This window comes from Salarias fasciatus, unplaced genomic scaffold, assembly GCF_902148845.1.
Source record: "Salarias fasciatus unplaced genomic scaffold, fSalaFa1.1, whole genome shotgun sequence".
NCBI lineage: Eukaryota > Metazoa > Chordata > Actinopteri > Blenniiformes > Blenniidae > Salarias > Salarias fasciatus.
Genome location: NW_021941388.1, coordinates 412,134 through 429,639, shown reverse-complemented (window position 1 = coordinate 429,639; position 17,506 = coordinate 412,134). Strand labels below are relative to the sequence as shown.

The window sequence follows — 17,506 nt, the reverse complement described above, 5'->3', positions numbered from 1 at the left end:
TTAACATTGCTGATGTATGCCCCGGTCCAACCCCCGAGATCTGTTTGAATACAGCTTGCCAGTCTGAATTCTAAAATGTAAATGTGTGAAACATTTAAAACTGACTCTCAATTCCAAACTTCAAAGTTGCTCGAGAAATGAGTCTTTGTAATTTCATGCTGTTTATTCATCTAGGTGAACAACTGGTTTATTTCAGGCAGAAAAATCAAGCTTTCAGCAGAAACACAAGTCTGATCGATGAAAAATACACACAGACACACACACAAAAAAACTTTTTACATCCAAAAGTAGAAAATTTACAATCTGCAGCATCAAAAATAATTTGAAATAATTGGAAGAAGCAAGACGTCAGGCTGAGAAACCACCGAGTGCCAGCGGAGGCTCTGCTCTGAACTCCAGGCGGTCCTGTGTCCAACCAGACGGGACGCAGAGGACAGACTGGACGGTGGAGTGGAGGACACAGAGGAACCGAAATCACTTTTGTCTTTTACATTCAGCTCAGAGGTTATTGGAGAAAGTTGCTGAATCACAGTGTTTCCATGGCAACAGTCACTCAGAAGGTCAAGTAGAGTTCAGTCTTTTATTAGGTGTCTAGAGGTGTGCACTCCGGGTCCTGGAGAGCCGCAGTCCTGCACGGCTCCAATGCTCGCCTGCTCCGACACACCTGCATTTAATGGATGTATCAAGAAGTACTGCAGGAGTCCTGATGACGCAGCACTCATTACAGTCGGGCACACTGAAACCACAAGGGGCCGTGGCCCTCCAGGACCGGGAGTCCCCACCTCTCGGTGGTCTGTCAGCCAGTGCCGTGGCTGCTGGACTCAAACACGCCCTTCTTGAAGAACGGCGAGAAGTCGCAGATGTCTCGCTTGGACAGATGGAGCTCGCCGTCCTCAGATGGTCTGAGAGGAGAGGACGAAGATGTCCTCATCACCTGGAACAGACCCCTCAGGTAACCCTGCAGGAGGGAACAGCAGGAAGATCTGAGGAACCTGACATTTCCGCATCACATACTAGAACTTCTTTAAGCTAGAAATACTGGAAGGAGTGAGCAGTGATGATTCAATCGAGCCTTGCATTTGGGGAAATGTTAACATGCAGAAATAATTTTGCAAAGAAACTGGAAAAGAAGACCCCATCTGTTGACTTTGCAGGGTTTCCAACTTTGTGTGTTTTGTCTCGCTGTGATGCTGCAGTCGTTCGTACCTCCAGCTGAGTCCGGCGCTCGGCCACCATTCGCTCGTCTTTGTTTCCAAACAGCTTCTTTGGCGGAAACTCGAGAGCGGCCAACTGAATCAAAACACAGCAAAGCAGTCATTGGGATTGTGTCTGGAGTGTTTTGTCTTTTTAAACCATTGTTGAGAACGCAGATTGATGTGGTGGAGGTAAGAGCATTTTCTCAGTGCACAGATGGTTTAGTTTCACATCCAAGCGCAGTCTGAAAACATACAAATGTTTTTCTTCATAGTCCTGTTCTCTGACCTTTGATCCTTAAAACTATCTATCAGCCAACTCACCTCTGGATATTTCAGTTTGAGGCTTCTGTGCATTTCTCTGAAGCGGCTGTAGCGTCTGAACACGGTCCATGTCTCATCCGCCACGCTGATCTGAGGGGATGCAAACACACATTATTCGGTTTTGTCCAAGTGTATCAGAGCAGCGTCCAGTGTGTGTCTGTGGACTCACCTTCACCTCAAACTCAAAGTGCTCATCCTTCCCCTGACCACGCAGAACGTAGCGAGGGATGCTCACTTTAACGTGGTCATGAGCGCCATCGCAGGTCGTCACAGGAAGCCGAGACACCAGGTGATGCTGCGTAAACAGAGTGAGCGAAAGGGAGGGAGGTGGAGAGTGAAAGAGGACACTGAAAACTACAGAAACTGCTGTAAAACTGGAGGGCCAGGGTCCTGCATGGTTTTAATATAAATGATTGTAAACTGCTGTGAAACTACAGTAAATCTAATGTAAAACCTCTATAAAACTACTGTAAACTACAGTCATTTGCTGATCAAACTACTGTAAAACAGTAAATCTACTGTAAAAATACTGTAAACTATTTTAAACCGCCGATGACTGCTGTAACCTGCTGATCAAACTACTGCAATCTGCTGTAAAACTTGAGTGAAGTGCTGCAAAACTATCAAACTGCTCATAAAGCCTTGGTAAACAGCTGTTAAGTACAATAAAACTACTGTAAAATAACTATAAAACTTCTGTAAACTTACCTATGAACGTCTGCAAAGCTACCACAAACGAATGTAAAAACTACCGTAAAGTGCCGTTGAAAAGGTCAAATCAGGACAAACATTTGAGTTTCTTGTTTATTGTTCTGTTCACATAATGCGGCATCACAATGTTTGATATTTTTTGATACATTTTTTTTTATTATAATTATTTTAGTTATATGCTTAAACAGTGAGTTGACAAAATGACTAAAAACTAAAACTTTATTTGAGGATTTTAACATTAAATTTAGAAACATTTCCACTTTGAGGACATCAGTCCACAGATGGTCCACGTGTCTCAGCTCGGCTCACACAGGTGACCGATCAGCTGGTGCGCCTCGGCCGTGCATCCGAAGGATAATTTCCAGGAGTCACTCTTGTGACCGGAGCCCCGCGGTTTTTGATGCTTGAAAACGATTTCAACCAGCAGACAGTCGTCCTTCTGCCGCACGAGCAGACATCTGATGCCAGAGCGCGGGCGGAGCTCCACTCCCTGAAACTGGGGCCAGGCGGGGACCAGAGCGGACCCCCGGGGCACTGGGTGGAAGACGGCGTCCTCTCGGAGAAGAGCCAGGTGAGAGTCAGTCAGGAGGAACTGGACGATGGTGTCCTGAGTCACACGGCTCAAGTTCTGGACCTTGATGCTGGCGTAAAGCAGAGGACGGACGTTGGCCAGGGGTGGTTTGACGGGACCCTCCATGTTCCCGTGGACGATGTAAAGCAGGTCTGCAAGGACCCGCTTGAATCTGGAGGTGACGCACAGGCCGTCCAGGATGATGTCGGAAACCTTGGACATCCAGTCCAGAGAGAGGACCATGAGGTCGCCAGACAGAAGAGGGTGAGCGAGGGTCTCCTCAGACAAACCCTCAGGACGGAGAGCTCTCAGTAAGGCCTTGCAGAGGTGCTGGCTCAACTCTTTGCTGTGGGTGAAGATTGCTAAGATTGAGCCCTCGGTGCGGCCGATTATCCGGACGTGCTGTCCTGCCAAACCAATCTGGATCTCTCCAATTTCACTGAGGCTGAATTGTTGAACCACAGTCAAGGTGTTTTCGGGGTCTGTGCCAGCTGAGACCACGGTTATCGCCTCCTCGGACAGAAGAAGACATGCGGGCTTTGGGATGGGCTGCTCACTGTTGGCCGTTTTCAGCCAGAAGATACTCAGAAGCTCATGACCTTGCATCTGGGGTGCCAGAGATGCGAGTGTTTCCTGTATCTGCTGCGATGAAGATTTCTGCAGCCGAGACAAAGCAGGCAGCTGCTGGATCAACCACTGATGATACACCTGAGGACTCGCGTTAGATAAAGAGGACACCGACCCCACAGGCCAAGCTGCAACTCTGAGGACCACAGAGCCGTCCTGGTTTTGAGGGACATCACGGACACTATCCCTGCAGAGATCCACCAGCTGAACTTTATTGGCGTCCTGGGTGTGAGACTCTGGTTCTCGGGGGGGCTGGAGCCGTTGATAGATCAGTGGAAGCTCTTTGGACATCATGGTCACATACTGAGAGAGGACCAGCTTCATTTCACCCACTCCAACGTGTCCGATGATGTCCCGTGTGCCCTGCAGCCTCCTCCCAGCATCTTGGTACACCTCAGACAGCTTTCCTGCCAAATATCCCAAAACATAGCTGCGACTGGTCGGGCCCTGGTCAGCTTCGGGGTTCTTCTGTGGCGTCATGTGATCAGCAGTAGGTTTGGAGGTAGAGGCGAGACCACCAACCAGAGTCTCTGGTGATTGATCTTTAGCAACATCATTTTCTGCTGTGTCTGTCGGACCAGATTCGTTCTGAGGTACTTTCTCTGAGCACAAAGGAAGCAGAGACTCCTCTGTTTGATTGGCCGGTGCAGAGGAACCAGGTTCATCTCTGTGATCAGGATCACACATGTTTTCCTCATGTCTCAGGGTCTCGGGGCTTGCTGAGGTCCCACGTTCAAAAACAGTTTCTACTGCTCCAACATCTGTGCCTCCTTTGTCACCACTGTGAAGCTCTTGCTGTTTTTCAGGCGAAGCTTCAGCTGTGAATTCCTGCATTTCTTCTTGGAGGTTTATGAGGTCGGACATGTTTTCCCAGAAGCTCAGAGGAGAATTTTCCCCAGACTGTGGGGAAGGCGGCTCACAAAACCAGGAGGCTGTCTGTGAGCACAAGGGGGGAGTCGGTGACTACATCATCCAGAAGGCTGTGTGAATTAAACTGAAGTCCATCATTCACCCAAAGAGAATTACAGCCGCCTCCATCACCAGGTGCACAGGTCAGACGTGATTCAAAATTAATAGATGAGGTGTTCATGCAAATTAGGTCAACAAGAGTTAAAAAAAAAAGTCTTCATCAAACCTTCAGTATCAATAAAACGAAACAGTCCAGCAATCTTATGTTTCACAACAGCATCATGAACCATGTTTCTACAAGTTCATGTCAAAAACTCAGCTAAAAGATGGTTGAACAGATTCAGATTCATGGTGCAGGCCAGCAGCTTTTCATTTCCTTTGCCAAAAAAAATCCCAAAAGTTGCTGTAAAATTTGGTAAAGCTGCAGTAAACCTTTTAAAACCCTTGAACTACTATTAGAAAACTACAGTAAAACTTCTTAAGAACTAATGCAAGACTGCTACAAACTGCTGTAAAATGCTGTGAATTTCCCTTCAAGCTGAATTAAAACTCAGAAAAATAAAGATAAAGTAGTAAAAAACAAGTCATATCAGATTTCCAGTGATTGATAGTTAATGCATAATGAGTGATAGATGGGCACCTCACCTCGTACTTCACCCTCCGGGGGTTCAGGTTCTGCTTTTCATCATCCTGAAAAGAAAATTGTACTCAGAGTTCCAGAAAATCATAAACACATCACAAACAGCCATGACCCCATCCATCTCACTGACTCTCCCTGATAATCCGATGGTCACAGATGAATCATGCTGACTGGCTTTCTCATGCGTGCAGAGTGGTTTCATCAGCGTAAAGTGAGACAGAAGAATTCACTGTTCCCTACAAGGACTCGTCCAACCAGAGGCTGGTTCAGACAAGTTTGAACCACATTCTAGGCCAATTTGGACGATATTCTAGATGAGTTTGGAAGATTCCAGGCTAGTGTGGACTCAGTTGTTCCAGTTTGGACTTGTTTGGAAAAACTTTGGACCTGTGTGGATCATATTCTAGGACCTGTTTGTGACTTACGTGGCCCAGTTCTCTCACATTCCAGGCCAAAACGGACCCATTTGCTCCACTTTGCACCAGGTCTCAGGCCAGTTTGTACCACTTCTGATCAGACCCTAGGCTCGTTCAGACCATTTAGGAGGGAGTGGTTTGGTTCTTACTCTCAGAGAGTCGTAGGACTCAGACAGATGAATGCTGCTGCTGCTGCTGCCACCACCTCCGTTCAGGAGGTTGATCCTGCGCAGGCGGCGCTGCACTTCCTCCTCAATGTAGGCGTTGATCCTGATGGGAACAGCATTGTGTCAGCGAGTGAAGCAGACAAAGTGTTGGCGCCCCATTGCAGGCCGTGGGCGTACCTGTCGTCCGATAGCGGCAGCAGCGTGTTCAGACTCTGCGTCACCGGGGAGCTGCTGTGACTTGTCTTCTCCTCTGAACTCGTCGGCTGAATCCTGCTGTCCTCAACCTCAGAGATCCTCCGACGGAGCTGCTCGATCTCACGCTGAACCCTGAACACAACACAACACAACAAGGGTATATGAGTATCAATTTACAACACACACAAGCTACTAAATATGATTTTAACAATAAGAGTAACTAAATAGATGGAACTTCATGATTGTAACTATAACTGATTGTAACTATAGCTGTGATTGTATCTATGGTTGAACATCAGACTCCTCTGACCTCTGCTGGTCGCGTTCAGCTTCTGTCCTCGGCGTCCTGCAGGTGGCGCTGTGGTGTCGGTGCTCCTCGGCGTCAGACTCCAGGGAGACGCTGCGCCTGAGGGCGGAGTGCCTCCTCTCCAGCCGGGCCACTGCCTGCTCCATGGCCTCCCTCTGCTGCTTCTCCTTGGACTCCAGGATCTCCTTCTCCTTGCGCCGGACCTTCTCCTCCTGGCGTGCCACGTTGGCGGTGAACTCGTAGGTGTCCTGCAGCTGCTGGAGCTGCTGCGCACTCTGCCAGTGCGCGCTCAGCCGCTCCTCCTTCTCCTCCAGCTCCTTCTCCACCTCGTACAGCGTGTTGTCCAGCCCCGGCGGGGGGTTTCCGTTGGCGCCTCCTGCGCTGCGCTCCAGGAGCTCGGCGGCGCGCTGCTTCTCCTCGGCCAGCGCGGGGAGGAGCGCGTCGGCCAGGCTGAGCAGCTGCCGTTCCTTGAAGTGCAGCCGGCGCTCTGCCTGCTTGAGGAGCTGCTCCTCCTGGCCCACTGTGGAGGCGTCCTGCGCTCCCCTCTCCTGCGCCTCCTTCAGCTGCTGCTGCCGCTCCCTCAGGCTGTGGGTGAGGAGCAGCAGCGCGTTGCGCTCTGCGACCACCTCCTTCTCCAGCTGCTCCCTCTGTTGCCGCAGCACCTCCTCCTGCTGGCCCAGCTCCTTCACCTGAGCCTCCTTGAAGTCCACGTACCGAGTCTGGGCGGCGTGCGCCTCGTCGCCGGAGTTGTCCACATCGGGGCGCTCGGCGGCCTCCTTGGCGCGGAGGAGCATCTCTCTGATGTCGGCCAGCGCCCGGCGCTCCTCCTCCAGGCGGCGGGCTTCCTCCCTGGTCAGCAGGGAGGTGGCCGCCTCGTGTTTCTCCCTCAGCTGCTCCTCCAACCTCCCCACCAGATTCAGCTGCTCCCTCTCCTGCTCCTCCAGCCGCCGCCGCTCCACCTCCAGACGGACCCTCTGCTCCTCGCGCTCCCTCTTCAGCCTCTCCAGCTCGCGGTAGATCTCCGTCTGCTCCGCGGCCTCCTGCCGCCGCCGCTCCTCATTCTGCACCTCCTCCCCTTCAGCGTTCTGCTGCCGCCTGCGCTGCTGCCTGCTCTCTAGCTCCGCCCCCTGGATTTCAGAGCGCCGCTCCTCCTCAAAGCGCTCCTTCTCGGCCAGGAAGTCTCTCAGGCGGCTCTCGATGTCCTGGTTGCGTCGGCGAAGGCTCTCCTCCTGACGGAGAATTCGCTGCTGCACCTCCTCCGACTCCTTCCGCTGAGTCTCCACCTCCTGCTGGAGGCGTTGCAGCTCCGCCTTCTCGCTCTGCTGCTTTGCCTCCATCTCCTTGATCAGCCTCCTGCACACAAACACCTCACTTTTAAAATCTGAAGCTAACTTATCTTCAGAACCCAGCAAAAAAAGTTGGAATCAGATGTTAACGTCTGAAGAAAGCTACCGTTTCATCTCCAGTTTCTCCAACTCCTCACGCTGCTGTCGCTCGAACTCCAGCCTGAAGAAACAAAAACCTCTTTTAATGTCCTCCACAGGACAAAAACAAAATAAAAAAAAACAAAAAAAGAACACAACAAGAGGCCTGGGGAGCAATAAGCAGATGAAGACAGGAGGCAGATGAAAACACGAAACAGGTGAGGACAGGAAGCAGGTGAAAACAGCAAGCAGCAGGCATTAAAAAAAACACACACACTGGACAATTCAACACGTTACAAGTGTGAGGGTCAACAGGAACAGGATGGCTGTGGACAGGAAAGTCTACCTGAGGAAGATGGGGCTCTTCTCAGTGAGGAGACTGTCAACAGGACAGGTGGACACGGTTAACGTCTTTCATCACACAAATTGTGACGTCAGTGTAAGTCATCGCCGAGCTCCTGAAGGACTGTCCCAAAGATCCCACCGCCTCTCAGATCAATACAACCCCCCCGTCCTAGTCCATCAACGAGTCTCCATGGCAACGTGAAGACTAGATAAGAGTGATTCAGAGGTCGTCATCGTACTCTGCTTCCCTCAGTTAATCTATTGTTCTCAGATTAACATGGAGATCTAACCTGTGAAGCAGGTCATGGACCTCCAGGAAAAGACCAAACCTTCTCCTTTTCTGTGTGGAGGAGCAGCTGCTCTCCTTTCAGGGGGAACTCGTCTCTCAGAGTTCTGGAGGACACCGTTCACTCTCCCATCATGTCCTCCTAACCTCAGATGAACACCTGCTCCTGGTCTGTGCAGATCCTGAACCAGAGTCCAGACAACACACGGAGCCCGCCTCAGGCTCACACCAAACTCAGCAGTTTGGTTCAACTTGCCGGCGTCTCATCTCGCCCTCGCTATGAGGCGGCGGGCCATACGCAAAGTTCCACCTATGCCTTCGGGCCCCACTGGATGAGGTATAGTGTCCTGTTGTGTCTAATGATGGGGTCCTGTGTGGTGTAGTGTTGGACTCACCCGGGGTTGTACAGCATCACAGTAGAAAGGTTCTCACAGGACTTGGACAGATCGGTCATTGACAAGCTGAACGTCGACAGCAAACCGCTCTGGAAGGAGAAAAACACCAACATCCATCAACACAACACAACACATCACAAGTTCCGGAGTGTGGGATCAGTCTCACCTTACGTTTCTCTCTCAGCCGGGCTGCTTCTTTAGGATGGTTGAAGCGAAACATGTTGGTCCTTCCAAGCAGGATCACTGCACCTGCAGACACCACCGCATAACACTGCCCCCATCAGGCCACTCTAAGAACTACAACACTGTCCCCATCAAGTAAGTCTGATAACTACAACAGAAATTGGAATATGACATCTTAACAAGATGTATTTGCTGTATTTGTATGTATTGTATCTCCAAGTAGTGATGGATCTGACTATGATTAATGCCACAGCTTCAGAGCAAAGAACAGGTCCGTTTTTTTCTTGTTATCTGTACATAATTTGAGTTTGTTTGTTTTTTCAATGTGTTGTAGATCCTAATGTTGACTTCTTACCCTGGTTGAGCTGCGTCGGCTCGGCCACCTGAACGCCGTTCACTGAACACTGAGCTCCACCCAGCGGCACCAGAGTCACCGTCCCATTGTGGTTCTCAAACACGCAGTGATCGCTCTCCAGGTCCAGACCGTGCAGGACTGAGGGAGGAAACACGCCGCAGTGCGATGTTAACAGTCTTCTCACGGCGGGTGTGACTGATAGCAGGGACAGAGTGACAGGCAGAGTGAGTGAGTTTCATTTACTCACTGATGTCCGGCTCTGAGGACGAATCCTCCCGACCCACGAAGGTCCGACCCTCCTGACACACACAGACACACACACACACACTTTAATGAATTGCCCGTTTTGAGGCGAGCAGCTGGAGCCGGCAGTGATGATTTCATGACCTCTGACCTTCAAGTGGTAGAGGATGATGCCGGTGCTGAGCAGGTCGTCGTCGATGCCGATGAGGTGAGGGAGCTCAGAGTCCAGAACCACACCGATCCCCTCCTTCCTCAGAGCCAGAGTCTCCTCCTGCATACGAACACACACACACAAATGAGTGTGATCGTGGTCAGGAGGCAAGTCTGTTGGTCCCCCTGAACTCCGGTGTTACCTTCAGGATGTTCTGAGTCTCGTTCCATTTGTTGGTCCACTCTTTGGTCAACTCCAGCACCTGCAGTAATCACAAAGATCAATGAAGGTCACAGCTCAGGTCACTAGAGGTCTTTTAAGGCTGCGTCATGTGAATGAACTGTTTGAAAGTAATCTTGGATAGGTGAGACTGACTCGGGCTTCGTTCTGGTGAAGTTTCTCCTCCATGCTGAGAGCGGTGGGAGAGTCCAGCAGAGCAATCTGAGGACGAGACAAGCAGAGACAGAACGTCAACAACAGGACAACCCAGCACGAAAGAACAGGACAAACAACAAGCAGGGCTCGTCTTTACAGTCACCAACCAGCTCTTTACTTTGATATGAGAATACATAAACCACAACAGTTCAAATTCAGTGATAAACTGACAGTAGGTCAGATTCGAGAGACAATAAAGAGAAAGCAGCAGCTGTTATCTGCATGATACAGATGTCTGACTGATCTCTCTTTTTTTTTTTTGTGCTACAGACGTTTTCTCGGCAGGTGGGTGACCCCGCGTTTACCTTGTTACCCTGAACCAGCAGCGCCTTCAGCCGGGCAATCTCAGCTCGCAGCTCCCGGATCAGCCTGACGTTGCCATCCTCATTGATGGTGGGCTTGTTGATGATGTTCTTGGCTCGGTTGGCGTAGCGCAGGGTGCTGAGCGTCTCGCCGTAGTTGACGTCTGCCGGGGAAATTGCTGCAAAGAAAACAGTCAATAAAACAGATCAGAGTCGTATTAATTTGTTTATTTGTTGACGTGATTATACTACAATGCAGAACAAACTAATAACGTTCATGTGCCAATATCTTAAAACAATGTTGATATAGAAATGGATTTTGACAATGTTGCAAATGCTAATGTGTTAAGATGTAATCCATTAAAGAGTTCATTTAGAAGGCTGTTAACATGTCTCTGTGCTGAAGCTCTGTGTTAAATGTGCTCCTGTGCGAAGAGGCTCGACTTCGTGCTCACTGGCGATCATGATGGTCTTGGAGTTGCCGCCCAGGCTGTCCTTGAGCAGCCACGTTAGCACCGAGTCTCTGTAGGGAACAAAGACCGACTTCTTCTTCAGGTTGGTGTTCACGCTGTCCTGCGCCATGTCGGCTGCACACAAACCAAAACACAGCCGTCACTCGCGAGTCCACAAAGACAACAATCAGGATCACCAAGGTGTGCAAACACAGATGGAAGCCAAGGCTTCTTCTATCTTTGATTATGACAATGACAACCGCAAAGGGTGGGGCAACAGTATTAATCCTGGTGCAAAGGTCATACTCTTCACCGAAAGCACACAGCTGAGTGTTTAACACTCAGACAGACGGCACAGGATGATGATGGTGGTCCTACACTCAGCCCCGTCCCTGAATGCCTCTTGCGTTGCTGTCACACTGCGGCAGGTCTGGCTCCGCCTCTTCGCCAAGTAAAATGGTTTCTCACCTAAAGAGGAGATGACGTTGCCGAGGGTGACCAGGGACTTGTTGATGTTGCCGCCCTCCTTCAGGCGCACGCCGGTGGCTCCGGTGGCGTCGGCACGCTCGCTGCCGGCGAGGTCGACCAGGTGGATCTTACTGAGAGTCTCACTCGGCATCTCAGCGTCAAATTTGGCCTGAAGGGGTCAGGAGAACAGAGTTGAAGGCACATCACGGTGCGTCTTTGTGTGTGTGTGACCTCTGTTCGCGTGTGTGTGTGTGTGTGTGTGAGACCTGTGTGAAGTTGATGGTGAAGATGGCATGGGAGCGGCTGCTGACGTCGTTCATGTCTGTGCTCGCTGTGGTGCGGTTGATGTTCCCGGCCTCCATCAGCTCCTCCACATCTGCATAGTTTTGCACCAGGTGCTTGGAGAGGTCTGAGGGTCGCAGGTGGAGGGTCACGATGGCGAATGGGTCAAAGGTCAAACTGCCACTGTGAGGCAGCTCAATTCATTGCACGCAAAACAGCGTGTTTGTTGTTTATTGCGTTTGTTGTGAGTTTACCTTCCACATAGGGTCCGTCTTTAGGATGCTCACGGACTCTCAGGTTGTAGGTTTGTGTGGATTTCCTCCTCAGTAGATCTCTCACCCTCTCGTTGTAGATCTCCAGGTAGCTACATCACACAAACACATCTGCCTCACATCTCATCTCGTCTGCCCCAAGTCTGTCACATCTGCCTTCAGTCTCCCCCAGCATGCATCTGGGCTGCCTCTGTTCCTGCCTGTGTCTTGTCTGTCTCTTCTGCCTGTCTACAGCAAGATCTCACAGCATTCAAAGATTTGAAGTTTTATCTGTGACAGATCAAAAGACTGAAAGCTGCTGGAAACCCACACAAAGAATGATCTACTGTCAGAGTGAAGGAACGCTCACCTAACTTCAGTCCGAAATGAAGCCTCATCCCATCGCGTGGCCTCGGCAACACGAGAGAATAAACCCTCACAGATCCTGGGAATCAAACCTGCATCTCCCTGAAACACACACACCGCCATGTTTGGACTCTTTGTCTCTGTCAATGTGTCAGTGGCGAGGGGTCGATGGTTTTATCTTCTGCAGATAAGAGCCCCACGTTTCTATCGGTGTCTTTCATTGTATGTGTGTGCGTTCTCACTGGAGCTCCCATCATGGTGAACGACTTCCCCGAGCCGGTCTGACCATAGGCGAACACACAAGCATTGTATCCCTCAAACGCCGCCTTCAGTACATCACAGCCGAGATCTCTGAAAACCTGCAGGTGAGAGCAGAAGACTCAGAGACACACAGTCTCACTTAGTCATTTTAATTTTGCTCGAATTGAATGAGGTTACAGGGAGGAGACAGATCTGTAGGAATATTGTCCACGAGGGAGTGATTCAGATGTTATCTTTTTTTTTTTGCTATTCTTCTGATTTTCATGCAGATTTTTAACTTCCTGACTGAGTCGATAAAAGCGGCATTTTTACCTTTTCCTGAGAGACAAAAGTGGAGCCCTTACAGTCCATGGAATCGTAGGAGAAGTCATAAGTGAAGGTTTTGGTTCGATCCCTCACAGAATCTCCAGTGATGCCATCGGGAATCTGAGAGGAGACATGAAGTGATTCATAAGCGTGTGGAGGAGACGTGTAGATGTGTGGACGTGTGAGACTGTCGGAACCAGCAGGCACCTTCAGGTTCGTGATGGAGGTTTTAGTTCCTTCCATGCTGATGATGCATTTTGCGGTCAGGTCCTTCTCCCTGTGAAATAAACACATCCAGGCTGAATCTCTCTGCTGTTGGACTGCTCCTCTCCTGCCTCCAATGAAACATCTCACTCACTGATTCATCTTGTTGAACAACAAGCGTTCAGATTAGATTAGAGTTGGTAATTGATCATCAAACTCAAATCTGCCACAGATTTCTTCTTAAAGACACTGGAGAAATAGAACTGGCAGCTTCAAGATAAGCAGCCCGCAGATGGACAGATCATGTAGTTTATCTCTGACTGATGATGAGCAGAGACTCAATCTGTTCCAAGTCCCCCTCTTTATCAGCACTAACCAGCTTCAAAGCTCAGACATTATCAATCAGTGACCTGACATGTGAGTGACCACAAGAGCAACTCACACTGAAGACAAATCCGATGTTAAACTTCTTTAAATTTCATGAAACTCAACAACTACACTCGTGACAACTTATAAAGCTGAAGAAAAGCTCCAACAGAACCCTCCATTAGACTCTGCTGCAAATCCCTTTAAATCAATATCAGACTAAGTAAATCTCATTAAACTGTAACTCGGGGCTTTGTTTGTGGAGCTTTCCTTCCCTCCACGTCCCCCACACCAGAACCGTCTCAGTTTGAAGCTCGTGTTTGTCCGACACCGGCCGCTCGCTCACCTCCTGTTCATCGGCCGGACCCGCACAGCCACCCGGACCGAGGCCATCGCCGCCCCGCTGCGCCCCCCTCCGCCGAGAGGAAAGAAGACAAGAGAACCGGCTCTGGAGACGCCGGACCGGGACACCGCTACCCCGCGGAACCGGCTGTTGGAGTGGGCCGCGGGCGCACACGCCGGTGGTGTCGGGGTCCGGTGACACCGCGGCAGACGTCCCGGTACGGAGCGACACGGACTCCGGCTAGCCTGTTAGCCTGCTAGCATGAAGGAGACCGGCTGATAACAACAGAAGAACTACGGAGAGGCCGGAGGGACAAAAAGATCAACCTCGGGACCTTTTGCCACAACATGCGTCACTTCCCTTTTTCAAAGCGCCGTAATCTGACCTTTTATCATAATACACGTTTATAATACAGTGTAATCCCGCATGTGTTTAATCTCTCATCAATAACTTTAAAATTTCTGCGAATAAGTTTCCACCCATCTTTCATCCAGGTCATTCTCAGATTGATCCAAGCAGTGTGAAGGCAGGTTCACCTGGACAGGTGGGCATGTGTGCATTACACACATCTCAAATTCTTAACTATCTCACTTGATATGAAATAATGTCTAAAGGATCATAACTACGTCAATTTTTAATAAACCAACCTAGCAGAAAGTGTGTTGTAAAATCTTGAATTCTGATTGTTTTATCTATTGAAAGATCAAAGATTAGAAATTAATCTACCAGAGCAGAAACACAGTCCTCATCCAAGATGTTTGTTTCATATAATTTTATTATCAACATAAAGAAGCAATCATATCAGTAGAAAAAAAAAAAAAAAAAAAAAACACCTCTATTTTGTTGTTACAAATCAAATTCACACCCCTACAGAAAACAGAGGGGTTCACTCAGAGTCTTTGAGGTTCCTGGAGGCAGTTACTTCTTAGCGTAAGTGATCTTCATGGCACAGGTGGCGGTGATCCTGAAGCCCTGCAGGGCGTCTTTGGCCACGCCCGCCTGGGTCTCGCCCTCAAACTCCACAAAGGCGATGTCGTGCTTACCCGGAACCAAACGCACCTCTTTGAATCCCGGAAACCTGCCCAGGGCAACAAACACACCGCAGAGTCAGAAAACGGCAAGAAATACACTGTGAGGCTGAGAAAAACACTGGTGGACGACAGAAGGCGAGTAAAGGAGGCGACTGACTGGTTGAAGAGCATGGACAGCATCATCTCATTGGTTTCCTCTGGAAGGTTACTGAGGAACAGGATGTAGTTTGGAGGATTATCTGGAACCTGAAAAGACGACAAAAAGTGATGTTAGACAGGAAGTCATATCAGGCAAGAAGTCCTCCAGACCAGAAGCAGGGGGGCTGTAGACTTACCTGGACCACAGGTGAGAGCATCGAAGCAGCTAAGCCCTGCAGACAGGAAGCAAAGAGGGAAGACACTAGTTTAGTTTAGACTGGTTCCAACTAGTTTAACTAGCCGGTGGTGCGGAGTACTCCCTCTGATGCTGGACTCACCGCTGCGGGCTTCTTCGGGACGTTAGCTGCGAGCTCCTGAGCTTTCTTCTTCTTCTCCTTCTTCTTCTCCTTGTCTCCGTATGTACCTTTGACCTTGGCGATGACCTCAGAGTCCGTCTTAGCATACTGTATTCTCTGAAAAAACAACAGGAAACAAATCAAAGCTAGAAGATCAAATCTAATTCAAGCCTGATTTCGGCTATTAGAAAAATATTTTCCACAGCTTTACAAGGATGTGAAAAACGTTCATAAAAAAAGTTGAAACTGACACTATACATTTTGTAAGAAAATAATCAACCTAACATTTTTTTCCCATTTCCATTGTGTCTGTTAGTTTCAGATAACAGTTATGTAAGCTAGCGATACTGATGTGAGCTGCGGCCTACCATGGGTTTGTTGTAGAAGGGGAAACCCTGCAGCTGCCTCAGAGCGTTGGTGGCAGCGGTGAGCTCCTTGAAGACGACGAAGGCCTGCCCCCTCATCTTCATCGTCTTCATGGCCACAATGTCGACAATCTGCCCGAACTGTGAGAAGAGCGCGTAGAGCGAGCGCTTCAGCTCTGAGGGGCGGAGACACAAACAGTTATCACCAAGAAGCCTCTGTTTCATCTCAACCTTCCACCTGTGACCAAGGCTGACTGATCCCAGATCAGCTCTGCACCACACGCAGGGACCAAGCTGAGTTTGTGGAAGCCCTTCAGAAGGTCACTCACCCTCCTTCTTGACTTTGTCATTGATGTTGTTGATATAGACAGTGTGGTTGGGTCGAATGTCCATGATGGAGTCTGAGGAAACAGAAAAGAGAGCCTCTGATTGGCCAAAGGAGCCCCGACCAACAAAAATGATTCTCTGTCACACATGCAATCAATGGCAATCTAATTTGAACTTCCTGAAATTTAATAATAGTAGAAGCACAAGGGGGAACATGCGTGTCAAAAGTTGGAAAGTTGTTAGGCAACGATATCCGTGTTTTCACTAATGATGGGGAAACAAACATTCAGATTAAATCTGAAACCCACTCATTTGTAGAGATGTGATCATTTGTCATATAAGTGAGTTGTAGTAATTTTAAATGGTTATAGTGCCTAACAATTCAGAATTACATTTTTGAATACATAAAAAAAATCAACTGTGATTATCAGAGGTTTACTTGTATAATAAAATACAAAGACATCAAATGTCATACCAACTCTGGAGGTTTCTACCATTACAATATTTGTTACAATGGACTCTTGGGTTGGACTATCCAAGGTCAGCAGAGGAATTCAATAGAGTTTTTAAGGTACTGGGAGTGGAGTACGAAGGAGATGGCTCTATCTTATAATTTAGGAGAGAGATCTGTCGATTTCTTTCAATGAACAGAAATGTGAGAAGTTAAGTGGCAGCTCTCAAATGATGTCAAGGGATCTGAAGGTGAGGGAATTCATAAGTTTTAATAGACACCAACTAGGCTACTGAGACTTGGACTAAAGGATACGGCTGCCTGCTGGAAGTGTAGTAGGGATGAAGGTAAACTAGTACACCGGCGTTATTAAAAGGGAGGTTTTGCTTTGTCCAAAATTTTGTTTTTGTAAGACTGTACAGTGCTGTCTTATTTCCCCACAATCACTGAAAACATTTGGCACAAAGTTACCAAGATTGGTTGGCATATCATCGTCGGGAACTGGAAGAAATCTGGACAATGACCAAATGCAAAAGTGGCTGCTTATGCATAAATGGATACTGGACCGAACAGTAAAATATTACTGATGATATGCAAATGTCACAGTAAATATCAGGTGGAGGACTACGGACGCCAACGAGATAACACTAGAGGTATTTTGTTGTTATTCAATTATTCAACATTCAGCCAGCCTATTTATTTTCTGTTGAGATGAAAACCACCTCTGGCAGCGGCTGACCCTTCTTGGCTGTGGGTAGGATGTCAGGAATTTGGTTTGATGGCTTGTATCTTTGTTAAAATGTTGTATTTGTTGATTCCACACTCAAAATATAAATAAAACTTACACGTCATTGAAAAATTCTATCAACATGAATCCAGCTGAATCTGTAAATCGTCTGATCAGCGACACTGTCCGGCGCCTTTGGCTGATAGACTCAATCTATCGATTACTATGAGCAAATAACCCCAGAGTGTTCTTCTGCAGAACCATCCTCACAGTGACTCTACGTGTGAAACATTTAATATAGACATAATAAAGTCAACAGCCCTGCTAGCACATGTTAGCCTAGCCGGAGTGTGTGCGTCCATTCATAGTGTTAGCAAGAAGAGCTAGCTTCTGTGTGAAACCCCGCGGCTCTTCAGGTCCACAAAGTCCGTTTGACTCATCAAACCGCCAGTAAAAAGTTTCACGGGCGGCCGAATCTGAAGCTAAACCCAAAAACACTCACCTGTTGTCCGCTAACAAACAACCCGCCGCTCCGCACACACCGCTTCCGTTTCTTCTTCTTCTGCTGCTCCGTGTCTCCACTTCTTCCGGTTTACAGCGTCCTGCACAGTCCCGCCCCCTACTGTTGAGGAG

At 48.7% G+C, this 17,506-nt stretch overlaps 2 protein-coding genes across 3 annotated transcripts; both read right to left on the bottom strand.

Moving 5' to 3' along the window:
• Positions 1-156: 156 nt before the first annotated feature.
• Positions 157-13,739, bottom strand: LOC115385491 (kinesin-like protein KIF16B). Of its 2 annotated transcripts, XM_030087549.1 has the most exons (27): positions 13,482-13,739; positions 12,773-12,842; positions 12,572-12,685; positions 12,241-12,357; positions 12,003-12,100; positions 11,636-11,745; positions 11,366-11,508; positions 11,100-11,268; positions 10,635-10,766; positions 10,183-10,358; positions 9,818-9,883; positions 9,645-9,704; positions 9,443-9,562; positions 9,296-9,347; positions 9,049-9,186; positions 8,677-8,759; positions 8,511-8,599; positions 7,831-7,863; positions 7,513-7,566; positions 6,064-7,413; positions 5,736-5,885; positions 5,541-5,661; positions 4,981-5,025; positions 1,687-1,812; positions 1,518-1,607; positions 1,207-1,290; positions 157-958 (listed from the first exon to the last, which is right to left on the bottom strand). In XM_030087549.1, exons 1-27 carry the CDS (start codon positions 13,526-13,528, stop codon positions 797-799), a joined length of 3,999 nt encoding a protein of 1,332 aa, XP_029943409.1. In that variant the 5' UTR covers positions 13,529-13,739; the 3' UTR covers positions 157-796. The 2 variants fall into 2 exon arrangements, with proteins under 2 accessions (XP_029943409.1, XP_029943410.1); XM_030087550.1 differs by lacking the exon at positions 7,831-7,863.
• Positions 13,740-14,241: 502 nt separating this feature from the next.
• LOC115385484 (U2 small nuclear ribonucleoprotein B''-like) lies at positions 14,242-17,470 on the bottom strand. Its single transcript, XM_030087536.1, has 7 exons — positions 17,376-17,470; positions 15,698-15,769; positions 15,372-15,544; positions 14,986-15,120; positions 14,845-14,880; positions 14,667-14,755; positions 14,242-14,556 (listed from the first exon to the last, which is right to left on the bottom strand). The coding sequence occupies exons 2-7, from the start codon at positions 15,759-15,761 to the stop codon at positions 14,397-14,399; spliced, it is 657 nt and encodes a 218-aa protein (XP_029943396.1). The 5' UTR covers positions 15,762-15,769; positions 17,376-17,470; the 3' UTR covers positions 14,242-14,396.
• Between the last annotated feature and the right edge of the window lie 36 nt (positions 17,471-17,506).

Bases quoted from the DNA above. Each gene is read 5' to 3' on its own strand.
- LOC115385491 (XM_030087549.1), bottom strand. From the start codon at position 13,528: ATGGCCTCGGTCCGGGTGGCTGTGCGGGTCCGGCCGATGAACAGGAG. The intron at 11,509-11,635 runs GTAAACTCACAA...TGCGACCCTCAG, and splicing joins AGACGGACCCTATGTGGAAG to ACCTCTCCAAGCACCTGGTG. The intron at 10,359-10,634 runs GTGAGCACGAAG...TTTTCTTTGCAG, and splicing joins CAAGACCATCATGATCGCCA to CAATTTCCCCGGCAGACGTC.
- LOC115385484 (XM_030087536.1), bottom strand. From the start codon at position 15,761: ATGGACATTCGACCCAACCACACTGTCTATATCAACAACATCAATGAC. The intron at 15,545-15,697 runs GTGAGTGACCTT...TCCGCCCCTCAG, and splicing joins TGACAAAGTCAAGAAGGAGG to AGCTGAAGCGCTCGCTCTAC. The intron at 14,756-14,844 runs GTAAGTCTACAG...TCGTCTTTTCAG, and splicing joins TGCTCTCACCTGTGGTCCAG to GTTCCAGATAATCCTCCAAA.